The sequence below is a fragment of the Ambystoma mexicanum genome, chromosome 2p (genome assembly GCF_040938575.1).
Source record: "Ambystoma mexicanum isolate Mex_15411 chromosome 2p, UKY_AmexF1_1, whole genome shotgun sequence".
Classification (NCBI taxonomy): Eukaryota; Metazoa; Chordata; class Amphibia; order Caudata; family Ambystomatidae; genus Ambystoma; species Ambystoma mexicanum.
The window spans coordinates 1,056,248,479-1,056,265,229 of NC_090923.1; the positions used below are offsets into that span (position 1 = coordinate 1,056,248,479).

The window sequence follows — 16,751 nt, forward strand, 5'->3', positions numbered from 1 at the left end:
TCTGCTGTAGCAAACCATTCAGAAATTCACAAAGAAAAGTATTTGCATGTGCAAATTGCGACAAGCTTACATTGCCAATTTTCTTGCACCCCTAAAAGCTTTATGAATTAACTCAATGTTATAGCCCTAAGACTGTGGGCTTCAATTTATGCTATTGTCGGAGCGGGAAATTCATGGAATGTTTTGCACGTGCAAAGTGACTTTTCACTGGTGCAAAGTGACTTTCAACTGCCAACAAACACCCTGATTCACAGAGCACTTGCACTGCAAAATACACTTTGCACTGCTCCATCAATCAGAGTGTTTTTTGGCAGTGCAAAGTCACTTTGCAAGGTGCAAAACATTCCATGAATCAGGGACTTAGCGACTGTAAAGTGAACTAACTGCTCATTATATAGATCTGTGTGCAAATAGATGGATCGTAACTGGATAGTCAACTGGTTGGGATCTGGGGATCTAATTCTTGGATGGTTGAGGATCCGCAATAGCATATATGGCAGTGGTTGGCTGGGGCTGCCTGACCCGAGAGAATCACTGCCCGATCCTCTATAGTGAAAGGGGGTGAAGTGGGGCCTTGCGCTGTTGTCCCGTAATGACGCAGAGCTTGGGAGTCAGAGACACAGATCACACGCACACAGGATTATGATTTCACGCAGGCTGGCACTCGTGCCCTCAGCCCAAACCTTTCATATGCGTTGACGCACTCTCTCCCAGACATCCCTGCGTGCGTGCGTGCGTGCGTGCGTATATGCGTGCAGGCAGGGCATGCTGTGCTCCTACTGCGCCACCGCGCAAACTCCACTCACAGGTTCAAATCCCTCGGGGCTGATTCAGCCCTTCATTTTTCTAAGGTAAAGGTTGGTAAACTGAGCACCTATTAAATATAGTACTAACAAGATCTAAATGTACAGCACTGGGTGCAGCGACGCTTGCAGCTGTATTAGTTAATATGGCCCAACAGAAAAATTGCGCGGACGTACTCGTGCAAGTACCGCTTTTCCGCTTTGGACGTTGTTGCATCTGTTCCCTGGCTCCTGTGCTGGATTATACCGTGGAGATTTGGAGCTGTGAAAGGGGCTGATTAAGGTGACTTTTTGGGCTCAAGCTCATAACAGAGACCACACTTTATTGGAAGACTTGGTGATTTTGTGACAAACGGTTACAACGTTTCTCCTTTTTTTTTTTTTTGTTGTTTGTTTTTCCTTCCCTTTTTAGCCTGATTGGCCAGTGAACTTGTCCCGCCTACCGGAATCGCAGAATCAAGGTAGAGCACTTCCTATAAGCGAACGCGCACTCGAGGGTGTACTCGTGCAAGTACCGCTTTCCGCTTCGCCGCGTTGACGCGGAAAGCGGATACTACACTTTGTTTGAACCTTTTATTTTATTTTTTTGATTTTGTATCTGCTATAAGTAACAAGATATTACAGTGATATATTGTTTGTTACCATATGGCGGTGATGTTTGCTCCACACTCTCTGAAAACTGGTATGCCTGCACAAATGGGTCTTTTGCTTCCTATGAGAAATGAGGTCAGGAACTCACACACTTCCCATACGTCAATTACTCTTACCCCAACTGTTGCTCAGAATTGTAAGACCAAGAACCAAACAGAAAGTGTGGACAGTTTAGTGCCGCTCATGCCGACTTGTATATTCAATCTTGCTAAGCATGTTAATAGGCCTATAGTTCACACACCTGTTCCTATTACCGATTTAAATGCATTAGTTGAACATAATGATGTTCAAGTAGTATCAGACCGCACTCTTTTGAAAACAACAAAAAAGAATGCCTTACATGATAATGCATGCCTACCTTCTGAGTTATCGCCAATTCCTTACGCACATTATGACTCTAACTCGACTGGCATATCAATTTATGCCAGCCAATGCGAATCCCCAATTTCCATCGTTGAGGAAAAGGCGAATGCTTCAGTTGTCCTAGACAGATTGAACACACCTCTGTCTAATGCTCGTTCCAACATACCATCATTTGCTTTACCAACTCCTCGCCCACTAGCTCGGACTTATGGTACCGAACGCTCTAAAACTATGATTGAACTTACTCTAGCTGCTACGAATACAACCATAATGAGTATGTTCAAACTATTTGAAAGTTTAGAAGCAAAATTGCCAAACAGTCCCTGCAATTAGACGCCTTATCCAACTGGCTAAATGATAATTGTAGAACCATCATGGAAAAAACAGATATGCTCATGGTAATCTCACCGCAGGGATCGACTCTGTAATAGTAAATGAAAGCATACATTTACCGAGAGGACCACAATATTTGTCTGTGCATGCACCTTTGGTATCTTTAAAGACACAAATATTACCTGAATTTGTGAATGTTATTCGACCGGTTGATATCTCCATTGCAACAGTTGATAACATTGCCTCTCCAATCGCTGGCACCTCTGATTGCCCCAGTGCCGTCTTGCGTGAACAACAACCCTCACTGAAATGTTTAAATACACTACCAGAGAATAAAATAATCAATCTCCCAAAGATAAAAGGACCCCGCCACACATTTTAGAAATCAAAAAATAGGCCAGACGGAAGGTCCTCAAAAAACTCACTTAATGCGTTTTTCAAATCCATAGGGGGGACAGCACCAATATTGGTTGATCGTGAACCCCAAAAGACACAAGTGCATGATCAACCTCAAATACAAGTAGAAACACCATCAAGAATAAAGGAAAGACCTACCATTCCTACAACTCAGGCAGATTCCTACAGTCCCCAAATATCCGCTGACTGCCCATTATCATTCTCTCCGTTAAGTCAACTTGTCCATACAATTGAATGCTCAAACAAGCCCAAAAAAAACCTCTTGACAATGAGCATTCAATAAAAGATATTAACCCATTGCAACCTACCTTACCTCTGCCGACTTCATTAACTAAGAGTCAAAGCGAGGAGGCGATGGAAAAACTTAGACAAGCCGTTGATGACTATATGCTGAAACGTCTATTGCCGATATACTCTGACAAGGCGGAAATATTAGAAATGAATAACATAAAAAGAGTAACTCTAAGTAGTGAAGAATTGCCTGAGAATACTAATAGACAAGAGGATGTGTTTGAGAGGGAATTTTCCCGCAATCGATCAACTGCTGGACTGCAAAGAAACCTCCCCACTGCACAACTCTCAATAAAGCAGACTCAGCCTGTGAAAAGCATGGCCAACTCCCTCATTTTAAAAAGTAGAGGTGGTCATTTTGAAACATATGATCTTAACAGAACATCTATAGTGACATAACAGAATTACAAGATGTAACTTCGAGTGATATAGCACAGATTGAGTTTGTCTCTGATGTATCAGAATCAGTAGTGAGATTATGGATTCCTTCAAATGGTGTGTTCAATGTGATTTGGCAATCAAGAATGACACTGTTTGATATGGGTATTTTTATTGGCGCGTGATCCAGAACAGACTCCTGACCAACTGCAAGGCCCACCAATGCAATTAAATATATATCGAAGCCTGAAAAATGGGTCTGGTAGCTTATCAGGAGGCTCTGGTACTACTAGAAATTAACCATAAGTTAATTTGCAACTTATAAAAATAGCAAGCTGGAACACACGAGGGCACTCTCATCTGCATGACTCTGTTAAAAAGTTTACTACATTATATCATATCATCGCGCTGCAAGAAACCTGGTTGATTAACAACCCAACATGGGATGGTTATGATATATTACTTTCTCCAGCATTAAATACTGGTGGTAGACCCTCCTCAGGTTTACTTGTAGCAGTGCACTCTGAATCAGGCTTGACTATTATACCATGGGAAGTAGAGACAGCTTTCTTACAATTAGTAAAAATCACCTGCCAACATCAACAAATTGCTTTGATACATTTTTATCGTAACCCAGCAGGGATCGCAAATACTATCTTTTATGCAGGTCTCACTAAATTGCTAGATATAATTTGTAGGGATACAAACATCACACATACCCTAATTATGGGAGATGTAAACTTGGATTGTTGTAACATCTCTCGGACGTCCAACGAAACAAATACCTGGAATTCATTTATTTCAGAAAGAAACTTTCAGATGGTTAATGGGGCAGTCCCTGGTGATATACCATCCCAACCCACATGGAAAAGGTATGCTACTTATAGTACCATTGATTACATTTATTTCAATAGGGAGGCTTTCCATCAAATCCAGGGATTAGACATATGTCCACAATTACACAGTGATCATAATCGTCTCTCATTAGTTTTAAACTGGGACATAACTGTTGTTGGTAAGAAATATCTTACCCAATCCCTTGTGACGAATAGTTCAAGAGTACGATTAAGATGGACCGAGACAAACCTCAAATCCTTTGGATGTGCGGTAGAGAGTAAAGCACATTCAAACATTCTAATCCAATATCCAGATCTGTAATTACCATATGTTAACACGTTTACTGAAAGCTCTAGAAACAGCTTGACCCATGAACATGCTTTTGACTACAACATTCAAACCAAGCGTGCTGAATATAGGAAGGAAAAAATAAACATATTAGCAGCAAGGACAACCTCATGTTGGCAAGATCTGAATAATGCCAAAACTAGATATAAGAATTGGTTAAAAAGTCATAAAGCAATCACATTCCAAAAAGATAGCGAAAGAATGCAGAGAGCCATTGCCAACAAGAATTTGGCAGAGATGTGGCAGTTATTAAACAGCCACAATACAAATTTACAAACTGACGCACAGCTTAATGGGGTTCACCAACAAGCATGGGTTGACTACTATACGAGTCTTCATGCTGATAATGAGTTTGACAAAGCTCAATTCCTACACAAGGTTACTCACCCACGGACTCTAGGATTCCCCTCTGTAACTATTGAAGAGCTGATAAAACAGGCAAGTGTATCTAGAGCCTGCGGACCAGATGGAATAAGCAATGCGATTTTAAAAGCCAACCCCAAAGAATGGGCCGCAATTCTTAAAAACATTTTTCAATCAGTGATACGATTCCAGATGATTCCACCAACCTGGAAGACATCAATTATAATCCCAATTTTTAAGAAGGGTGACCAGACTTTACCCCAGAATTATCGTCCAATCACTTTGCTTGACTCACCGGGAAAGATCTTTTCCAAATTGCTGTTACAACAGTTTAATGCTTGGACCCTTGCCAATAATCTGCGGGACTCACACCAGACAGGGTTTGCTTCGGGCATGGGCACATAAATCAATTTACTATGCTTAAATGCAATAAAGACCCAATGTCAGTCATCTAAACAGCCGGTTTATTTTGCCTTTGTTGATTTATTTTCTGCCTTTGATTCAATTTCTCATGTAATCTTATTTCAGAAACTACAAAGAGATAAGTGTCCTACAACCTTATACGATCTTATTTTTGTTTTACATTGTAACACCTCAGTCCGCATTCGACTTTCACTGAATGGCCTATTGTCTGAACCCATCTCTATCTCGCGTGGGGTGAAACAAGGCTGTTTATTGGCCTCATCAATCTTTAATTATTTTATGTATGATCTAAAACATACTTTTAATGCCACATCTCCGACTCCCCAAAATTCAATGATCAGTTTGTTAAAAGCCTGATGTATGTGGACGATGTAGTGTTAATATCGAAAACACAATTAGGATTGCAGAAACTATTGACTGCATTTAATACCTATATTGTTGAGAATGATATAAGAGTTAACCCTAATAAAACTCAGATATTAGTTTACCATCCAAATAAAATTGCACGGATGTCATTTGTATGGACTATCAACAACACACTGCTGAGCTTAGTGAAACAATTCACCTATTTGGGAATGCTCTTCGAAGGTAACACAACCAACAGTGCTCATATAGAATGTGTTGGAAATAAACTAGAGACTGCAACCTCTTAAGCAAAAATCATTATGTATAGGTTTGGGAAATTCTCTATTAAACCATCTCTCCATTATTGGATCCAGAAAGCTGTGCCAAGCCTAATGTACGGCCTAGAATCCTTGCCAATTAACACACGTTTTTGCTTTGAAAAATGGAAAGGGAGGTGTTGGAAGCAAATTTTGCATTTGCCACAATGTGTCCCAACCCCGTGGATCCTTTATGAATTGGGCTTGATCTCATTGGAAGCACATTACAATTGGCGACTATGTTCATTGCTTAGAAAATGTTTGATGTCTACTACTCTGGATGTAATACTAAAAACTTTGACCAGATACATATTTTCATCACAACATATCTTTCCAACCACCTGGATTAAGAGCATATATCAAAAATTGGCTGATGCTGATATAACCATCAATTTATTGGCTAATAATCCAATGAAGGCGAAAGAAAAGATATACAACACTGATTGGATAAAAACCTATGAAAGATGTTTACAATATAGAGAGGGAGACTTATATCGTTTTCCACCAAAAAAACTGAAAATACTACCGATATATCTGATAAAAGCCCCATTGATGGTCTATCGCTCAACAATTTTAAGTATGCGATTTAACTTGTGGCCAACTAAGGATACTAGCTTTAGACGGAAACTTGTAGAGCCTGAACTAAACATTTGTCGATTTTGTAACATCCCAATGGAAAAGGAAACCTTAGAACATTTGATCACACAATGTTTACAATTAACTTCGCAGAGAGAAACTCATTTTTTAAAGGCATTGTACATATTTGAGAAGTTTGGATCAGAAACAATGTTGGGCTATAATTTTAGACTGTTCTTACTTACCGATTCAAATATCTGCGATAAACTTCTTAAATGGGTTGAAACTAGATCAATCAAGAGAGAATAACCAGCTTGTGACATAGTGGGTGAACTGTATTGCATAAGATAAATTCGAGATTGACTAGGCATTTTATTTTATTTTATGTATCATCTTGAATTGTATACATTGCGTAGTTGCACCAATTTGTCTTTAGGGATTTTATACGTTATAGGTTAACTCTAAATGTTTTAACTCACTAGTTTTTTTTTACTTTGTAAGCCTAAATATTTTAACTTATGTGTTTTCTACTTTGATGAAATGTTATTATGTAATCAATTTTGTCCCGTTTTGAAAGGTTGATTCATTTCAACTAAGACAAATAAAAAATAAAAAATAAAAAAAATTGCACTAACTGGCAGGCTTATATGGTTGAACATATGGGGAACATATGGGGAAACTGTGACATGAAATTCTGAATGGAACATGTCTACCGTCTGCTGTTTCTCACCTGTAGTCGGCCGATAGCAGGTTCGTCTGGCCTATAGGGCAATAGGCCCATGGCCGAATCAAAAACACAAAATGCTGGTGTGGGACAGTTTATTTGGTCAAAGTAGACCAATTTTGTGGCCACTGTGGGCAAGTTGGATGAGTTACTTCACTTTGCTAGTAGTTTTGACAAGTTTTGCTGAATACATATTCTTTAAAATGCACAATAGGCATCATGTTTTATCAAAAAACTCACCCTTGTGCACTAATCAAACACTGTCACAAAAGGAATGAATGGCCATTTCCAACTGTGGCGCACATTTTCATTGGTACCCGAGACAATGTTATGGCCCAGTACGACCCTGGGCCATAATGGCCCTGAAAAAGCCAGTTCAACCCAAGTGATTGACCCACTTTATGTTCTGGGCTTCAAAACAAGGGCTCCGGAGGGAAAGATATTGTTAGCAGGGTAGTATGAAAATGCTATGGATCTTTAAATGTTATGAGCCGGTCTGTCTCATTGCATCAAATATGCATGATGGAGTGCCTGCCTGCTTCATTCCGAAAACACGCCCTGGTCCAACAATGTGTAGGGCCAGTTAGATTCCCCACTTTCCAAACAAGTACCCTTCTACTTGCCGCATTCACATAACGTACACAAAAATATGCACACATCAACCTTCTCTGTCGTGCTTTACCAATGAATAAAGTTCTTTTAAGTTGTATTTCGATTGCTTCTGTGGCAGAGTACAAAGCTGCGGGTTGTGATCTCGATGAAAAGTTGTCTGGAGATTCTTCAGCCACTTCAATTGTTTTGGGTGTGGCCCCAAGTGTATGTGTGGACCAGGCACCAACATTCCTTAAAATGGCGCTCAGGGATTTCCGTTATAAAACACAGCAAAATCTGCACTTCTATTTTACAACCGCTTTTTTGGTAGTTTGGTACTAGACAGGTTAGCAAACCTCAACTCGTGAGGATAGCTCAGGGGCAACGTGCACGCCTTGAAAATATGACACGTGGAGATACAGATTCGATCCCCTGTCCACACTTAGAAATCGCTGGGCATTAAGTGCCTTAAAACTATGCAATCACTATATAAGGTAATTTGTCATGTTCTGGTCAGTGATTGAAAAATTGTAATAACCGACTTGTTTACTAGCCATTTAATCAAACGGTGCAACATTTCATAACATTTGTCCCTTGCGACCAACCATTTGTGAAGAATGTCTTTTAGGGTCAGCACACATGTAACACAATCGTAATATCGCTGTCTCTATTAGTTCTATTAGTATTTAAATAAATGCTCAAATGGAAATCGTAATATTCTTTTTGATTATTTGAAAGAGTTTGAGTGTCTTTTTGTATGTATTTATGATCCCACTACTTTCAATAACCATGTTAAGTATTATCTGCCACTGCTTTAAGTTAAGTCAAATAAAAATCCTACACAAACAAAGGTTTGTGTAACCTTGAACTGACATGTTGGGCCACTATACCTTCAGCTTGAAGGGACAGTACTTGTCTGACTCACTGTTTGGGTTGCACAAATCACTAGGGCCCAGAAATACAGGCCTATTCTAGAGCCGGGAAGTCCTTCACATCCAAAATAAACCCCTACTTTGGATTTAATAATGTTCATTTTGTCAATATTCTTTGGGTGATTACCTAAATAACTCCTTATGGTAGTTATATCTAACCGAAAAGGCCACGAAAAAAAGGAGATATTTTAACTACATGATCTATTCATGCCCCTTGCCACGCCTCCTGAAGCGACACCCTCTTTCTCCCTTAAGTACACAGTACCACTCCATTTTGTTCCCCACTTGGACCATGGAGAGCATTGTGGAAGCATGTTGATCAAAAGGTATAGGAGGCGACCCCTTCTGTTCGCACTTTGCATGCAATTTTAATAGTTTTTACCAGAAGTGGAAAATTAAATAGTAAAACACAGGTGAAATCACATTTACGCTTCACTTTTGCACTATGTTTCTAAAAAAGTGTAAATGCCACCCCAGTTACAGATTGAGGGATCCATCTTCAAAGGGTTCCTTTGGAATCTGCCTTCTTTTACCAGGTATAAAGTCAAGTGGATCCCACAGGAATCCATTCGTTTTGCCCCAGCATAAACATACATTTTGGTAGAAACCTGAGCAGTGTTGGCAGGCGTTCCTTGAAGATCAAGCAAACATTTTAAGTCTACTCTGCTCTCCAAATCATACAAAATCCTGTGCAGCGTAAAGAGTGGTGATGAACCCTTTTATCGCCACTTTTGTTTTACTTTGCGGGAAATGGAAAATTACCCTATATGATTGCAGCTTTCATTTCTACATCCTGAATGGGAGAATGCAAACGTCAGCAGGCAGCTTAATACTAAGCTACAAGAAATCTTCTAAACACACAAAGTGAAACAAAATGCATGACAGGGGTAATCTTCAATGCTGCTTGCAGCTTGTTCTCTACTCAACAATGTTTAATCACCTAACAATCATAGCTTAGCCTTACAGAATTGTAAGATAGAAAAGTGCCACAGCGTCACTGCCATTTGCGTCACTAATCACCTTCCATTGTAAATGGTCTCCAATTTGATGAAACCTTAAAAAGACAGGCTCTCACTGAAGATCCTGTGCAGTCGGATCTACGTGATTACTGCGCAAAAATCACTGTGAATGCCCAAAATGGTGATTTATTTTCTTTTACCCATTTCACTGGGGTATTGGCATAATTTACCAAAAAACATTTGAACTAAAACATTTACCTTTTTTCATTCGAATTTAATTAAATATATGTATATATGGGGTGGGTAGGGGTATAGATTAGGTTAAGGGGAAGTGTGGCGAGTGCGGGGGTCTCCCCCCATTTTAGACTGAAACAAAAGGTCAAATACATTCTATCAAATGTGATTAGGTCAAATGTTTTAAGTCAAAAACACCCAAACATTCACTGCGTATCTATGCAGGGGAAGAACCCCTGCAGCCCCCGCCCTCCCCCATTTCCCCACACATGTATTATCACCTTTACCCATCGGCCCCCGTATATACATGCAGCGTATACATTTCCATATGTTGGCCTTTCAGGTAAGAGAGGCAGGCCAGAAATACACCCTGGGCATGTGTCCTTTGTCCGATTGTTAAATCCGGCACTGTATACACATGCTTTTCAAATAGGAAACACAGTAATAGTCATTAGTGCTATTTGTCAGCATGGACACTGCTCGTAGTACCAAGAAGTCCTTTTGGTAAAACGTCTTAGCCCATTAGCCGGTACTTTCCCTCACACTCTGCCGCTGTGGACTGCGGACTGCAGCACACTGCAGTTCCAATTTGCTCCAATTCACTCATCATTTGCTGAGGTAGCAAGTGGGGTCAGTGTGCCCACGTGCAAACAGCTGGTATCCCTTCAAATGTCACAAAAGCAGAGTAAGGTACTCATTTCCTCCAATGTTCTGTTTTATTTTTTAGCATGAAATAAGTTGTGCCGGCTTCAGTTTTCTTAATTGGAAAGCAGAGGAGTGACAGCACTCATGCTCTTCAATTGTTCTACTAAGCACTGATTTCTCCCAAAGTGTACTAATGCACATTTTCAAAGATTTTGTGCGGATATATTCTGTTTCGATGTGAAACATAAATGTTTGGCTGATGATGTGAATGACACGCATTAATAAACATCTCTCTATTGTTCATCTCAAGGATACCATGCTACAAACTGGTCACAAAACACCTCTCCTGTGCGATGGCCTCTGGCACTCACCTGTCCGAGAGACTTCCAAAGATGGCAGCTCCCACCAGCACCCCCGCCATGTAAATGGTCTGGGCCACTTGTTTCATCTGACGTAGGTCGCACACCAGATCCCACTACGAAAGAAGGTGAAACAATCTGTTAGATATTGAGACCCACAGAGGATAGTTTGTGCTTTCAGGTGGGATTAACTTTGGCCATGCAAGCCAAGATTGTGAATCGGAATCCGAACTCATGGCATGCCTCTATTTTGCCTCATTCATCCCCAAGTCCCTCTACACCACAGTTCTACCTCCTTGCATACTTAGTATCATCTTTTATTGCAAACAACAGTTCCTTCAACTGTCTCACGTCTTAGTTACTGTCTTGATTTAAATTTCTACAAATTTTATTCTTAGATACTGTATTTATTCAGCATTAAATTCAGCAGAATTTCAATGAGAAACCTGGCTTTTGCATTACATCCTGGCCTGCTAAATCACTTCTCATGGTCCACAATGTGTCCGTTAAGGACCATCGCTACCTGCCACAATCCAGGTGACGGATTCCCAAAGAGGAGTTACACTGGCAGAGCATTCATTTCCAAGGCATCGCAGCACCAGCCTCTTCCCACACACCTGTGTGCATTTCCCAGGCCTATGAGCCTCATGTTTGTCATGAAGCCTGGACTTTTCTCCATAGCAATAGTTGTAAAGTAAAAGGCTTTTTAATATGTTGGTCCTAATTTTACCATTTGACATCAAATCGAAGTTAAATGTTGGCAATGGTTAATAGGTTTAGTCACACCTCAAAAGCAAGAGTACAATCCGTACTGCTAGGATACTTCCCACCTGCTTGAGATATCATGTACCCCAGGTATGCTTAAGCCTCATTAGGTGTCATCAGTGCGGTGTAGCTTGAGATTCTAGCACATGAATTGTGGCACTCACTCAACATACTTTTATAAGTCACCATGCATGTCCTGGTTATGCCCAGGCGTGGGTCCCAAGCTTACCATGTCTAGATTCCTACACCACACTGATGGGTAAGCCTGGATGAACTAAAAAAACGACCCACAACACCCTTCAATCTTTTTGGCCTGGTCTGTCTTATGCTGTGAGTGTAAGATGAGTTTTTGATGTGGTTGAATCCTGGGTTGAACTTGTGTCGGACATCCGGGACTCTTGAAATGATTCATCATCCAATCAAGAGGCTAGGGTCTTTGGTCAAATCCCAGGGTTTTTTGTTGGGTTCATTCAGACAATCATAGCTTTCTCAGGCTAAATAATCAAGTTCGTTTGCATTCGTTCAGCCAGTCAGAACCTTCAAATCTCCTAGAACAAGCTTGACCGTCTACAACAGGCCTGTTGACTTCCTATTGATTGGTGAGTTGTGCTAGGCATTGAGGGAAGGAGTACACAGTGCAGGCTCACAGTTGGATGGCGCTTGGAGGGCTTTTGATGTGCTTTGAGCAGAGATTCAAGGATTCTTGAGGAGTTCATGTGTTGATTTCTGTCTGTTTTGTCTGTGTATGGAGTGTGTTTGTTGTCCTTATTTGTTACCCGTTGTCTCAGTTTTTTTTCAGTGTGTTGTTAGTGCTGTTAGATTCCCCTTATAAAAAAGAAAACAAAACCCTTTACTTCCTTCGTGTCCCTTTTCCCATGTGATTCCCCAATACATCTTAAAAAAGACAAAAAATCTTTCCCTTTCTCTTTCCCATTTCGCCCCTAATTGTTTGTTATTGTTGTGATTCAGTCTCCCCACATGCTGTTGCGTTGGTTGTTTTGTGTTGTTGTGTAGTGTGGAGATGAACTGTTCTTGGGGTCTTCTCGGTTCTTCCACAGTTTTGGGTTCTTTGGATGTTTTTTTGCTTTTCCCAGTTCTACCAATTTATTGGCCAGTTCTCTCATGGTGTTACTGCAGCAATGTGAGAGGAACAAGGAGGAGGAGCTCAACTTCCTCTTGCAGACTTGCAGAGATCTGAAGAACTTTAAGGGATGGCTGCCCTCTGTCGGAAGGCCTGAGCTCTTATGGCTGCATCTGGTGAGAAAGCCCAGGAACTCCAACGGGTGGCTGCACTCGGCAAGAGAGCTTGCACACCATAGTGGGTGGCTGCCAAATTAGAGAGAGCCTGAGAATGTTTGTGTGGCTTTGTATCATATGAGGGTGACAGACAATTTTAGTGGGTGTCTGTGCCCTGTAAGAGAACCAGAGAACATTTGACTTAGTGATGGCTAAGTGCATTGGTCGAAGTGGGAGGCAGGGTTTGGGAGTGGCGCTCCTGTACATTTAAAAAAAAACAAGAATTACTGTTCCTATACTTTTATTTTAAAAAGAAACTGTTCTGGAATGGTTTAGTTATGATATAAAAGTGTAGGAAGAAGTTGAAACTTGCACTTCAGTGCGCTGCACTGAACATTCCCTTAAACAACAGGTGTGTTTGGGGGTTTGGATTGTGGGTTCAAGGGGGCGAGACAATGGGGTTTGTGGGAAGAGGGGGTAGGCCAGCAGGGAACATAGTTCCACTAATTATTTTCATACGCTTTGACCACTGGCTAAGTGTACCTTATTTGGGAGTTTTCCACAATTAAGTTCTCACTTTTATAAAGTCAGTTGTTCAGAATGCAGTAAAGCGAGGCTTCTACTATGGTTAGAGACAATAGTCCAGCTACACTAAAATCTGTCTCTCTCTCTCTGTCTCTCTCTCTCTTTCTCTCTCTCTCTTTCTCTCTCTCTCTATCTCTCTCTCTTCCCCACCTAGACTGCAAACTTGTGGGGGGGAAGCTTAGCGATTCAACAGCAATCCACACAAGTGCTGCTGGCCAGACAAACTGCTTGATATGCCAGTAATGTTCTGGTTCAACGTCCCTTGTCACGGGTGAAGTTTCCAATAGATTGGCATCAGGCATCTGTATCGTTGATGGTCCACTGACTGTTCCTATTAGTGACCTCGCTGTATTCAAGATGCCCGTCACTGTGGAACATGTCCTACAGCATCTCCTCCCTGTCGACTGCACCTGCACTGCTCACAAATCTTTCGACAGGTGTCAGTGAGGTTCTGCCCTTTCATGCCATCAACCCTGAGTTTGAAACTCCTGGTGAGGTTGGGAACATTTAGAGGTCTTCCTAATGCCTGTATTCATTCTCGACTTCATGTTACAAGCACTGCACCAAAGCATATTTGCACATTTGCTCGATGTATCCTGCTGGAGATGTTTTCTGAAAGCCCTCCTCCCCGAGACATGAGGATAAAAAGCATCCACATTTACCTTGAAACATGAGTCCAGAGAAGAATCCAGCAGGTACTCAATGCTAGGTTTAAATGAAACTCCTTGTGGATCACCACACAAGATTTAAAGCTGGTCCACCCCCAGCAGTGCAGTATCTGCATCAACTGCCAGGTATGGGCCCTCACCATGTTGGTTAGGTTGACATTAAGGAGGTATGCCAGAGGGAGCACCTCACTGAGGGATACGCTGTGATGGATAGCCTGTTCGGTGGCCGCCTCAAAAGGTTGCAGCACGGAGCATACAACATACAGCAGCTGCTCCCGACACAGTGTCAACATTGCCCCATCAAGAGCTCTGCTGTGAGTGTTGGTGTAACCTGTGATTATAATAATAATTATTATTATTGTGGTATTTATTGAGTGCAGATCTAGCTTCGAGAAGCAACAGAGCACTGTACAGAGGTATACAACAATACAGGTACACAATGGGGCGCTATGCAGAGTTATACAACAGAACATATGCATAATGGAGTGCTTTTCAGAGGTAACAGAACAGATATATAGTGGGGGTAGGATACAGAGGGGCAGAGAGGAGAGGTACAGCTGTACAGGATGGCAGGGTGGAGAGCGGCAGACGGCGTCTAGTGAGTCAGGTGGCGCAGGGGGCGAGATGATGGCCTAGGTGTTGAGGAGGAGCGAAGAGGTGGGTCTTGAGTTCTATTCTGAATTGAAGGACCGTGGGGGCGAATCTGATGCTGATGGGGAGGATGTTCCATAGTCTTGGGGTGTAAGCAGAAAAGGCTTGTTTTCTGGTCCTTTCCTTTTTGCAGTGGTGGATTTCAAGTCTGCACATGTCCTGGCTTCTGTTGGTGCGCTGTCTGCCGGAGATGCTGAGTTTCTCCATGAGCTAGCTGGGTGACTTGAGTGTGAATGCCTTATAGATGATGTAGCAAGACTTGAAGGTGCTTTGTGCATGCAGTGGGAGCCAGTGAAGGTCGATGAGGGCCAGGGTGATGTCGTCATATGTGCATAGACCCTTGATGAAGCATGCAGCCATGTGTAGGACACTTCTCAGGGGCACAAGAGAGGACAATGAGAGGCCTTCGAGGATGGTGTTGCCCCATCCAGGTGGGATAGGACCAGTGCTTCAACAGTGGAGCTAAAGCAGTCCGGAGGAAAAAAAGGCTTGGCTTTCCGCAAGAGGGAGAGCTGATACCAAGCTGTCTGAGTTGTCTTAGCTATGTGTGTCTTGAAGGAGCAATGTTTGTCGATGTGGAACCTGAGGGGCTTGGCACAGGAGGTGAGCTTGGGTGTGAAGCCCTCAGGGTTCATGGTTGATAGCCAGGTCTATATGTGTGGATGTTCAGTGTTGTAATTCGGTCTTGAAGAGGTTGAGCTTCAAGTATGCACTGGACTTCCAAGACTGGATCAGAGAGGAGAGAGGCAGGTTTTGAGCATGTAGATGTTCTTGATGGAGTCTATCTTGAGGTAAAGCTGTGTGTCATCAGCGTATTGGTAGATGTGGATTTGGATGTTGTGTGTGGGTAGGGGTGCTCCCAGCGGCTCCATGTATAGATTGAATATCACTGTGAAGAGGAAGGAACCCTGCGGGACACCACAAATGATGAGTAGCATTGCTGATCTAGAGTAGTCCATCTGAACAAACTTCTGGTGGTTATCAAGGTAGAACTTGAATCATCGTAGGACAAGGTCGCTGATCCCCATGCGCTGATGTAGGCTGTCCATGAGCGCCAGGCACCCAACTGTCTCGAAAGCATCCACAAGATCAAATAGAACCAGTAGGCAGGGGTGGCCATCGTCAAGAATGTTGAGAGCATCGTCGACCACCTGTATGGTTGCTGTCTCCATGTGTAACGCTCACCTGACTCCCACGGAGGCGCTGGCCTGGTTCGCGCTGCTGTGACATCTTCTAAGTGATGCTCAGGGTTCGGAAGACGGACTGGACCGTGCCCCCAAATCTGGCTTGTCTGGCTCGCAGAAGTATCCTTCTGTAGGCAAAAATAGGGGATTAACTGTCTGCGGGGTAATGCAATCAGCCTCCCACTTTCCTCTCACCCTCCTCGAAACCCTTCTGTGATTCCTCGTAGCGTCTCACCTTAGGGTCTGGAAGGACGAGCTCTCCATCCTGCTTCTGATGCAGGGGCGCGTTGGTATCCAGTTACTTCACTGGATTTTCGGATTGGTGAGAACCAAACTTGCTTGGCTTCCAGGTACGTTTTTTTGATAAGAGGTTCCCCTTGTGTCCATGCATTAATGTACTAATGCTAGTGTCTTTTTCCCCATAGGGGCCGGGGTACGGAATGCCGGGGAACAGGCACCGACCCGAGATGAGAGGTGAAATCCTTGTAGAAATCAGGTAAGTCTTTAATGAGCGTTTTTTGGTAATGTCTTTTCATTCGCTCATTAACGCTGATGTCTCTTTTTTCCCTTAGGGGCTGGGGTCCGGAAATGCCAGGATGCAGCGCGGACCTGAAATGAAGAGGGAATGAATCAACAGGTAAGTCTTAACATGGAGATTTAGCTTTCCTTATTCCCTTCTCTCTCTCACCTTTTGTTCTGGTCTTTTTCTCCCTAGGCGCTGGGGCGTGACTGTGAATCCGGATGATCGCTGCTGAACATGGAGGCTTCCTGTA

At 42.4% G+C, this 16,751-nt stretch overlaps 1 protein-coding gene across 1 annotated transcript in view; it reads right to left on the reverse strand.

The window, feature by feature from the left end:
- Positions 1-16,751, reverse strand: part of LOC138567101 (solute carrier family 22 member 20-like) — a 481,778-nt gene that overhangs the window by 389,933 nt on the left and 75,094 nt on the right. Inside the window, exon 3 of the mRNA XM_069644971.1 lies at positions 10,902-11,005. Within this exon, the coding sequence (XP_069501072.1) occupies positions 10,902-11,005 (104 nt within the window). The remainder of the gene's footprint in view (positions 1-10,901; positions 11,006-16,751) is intronic.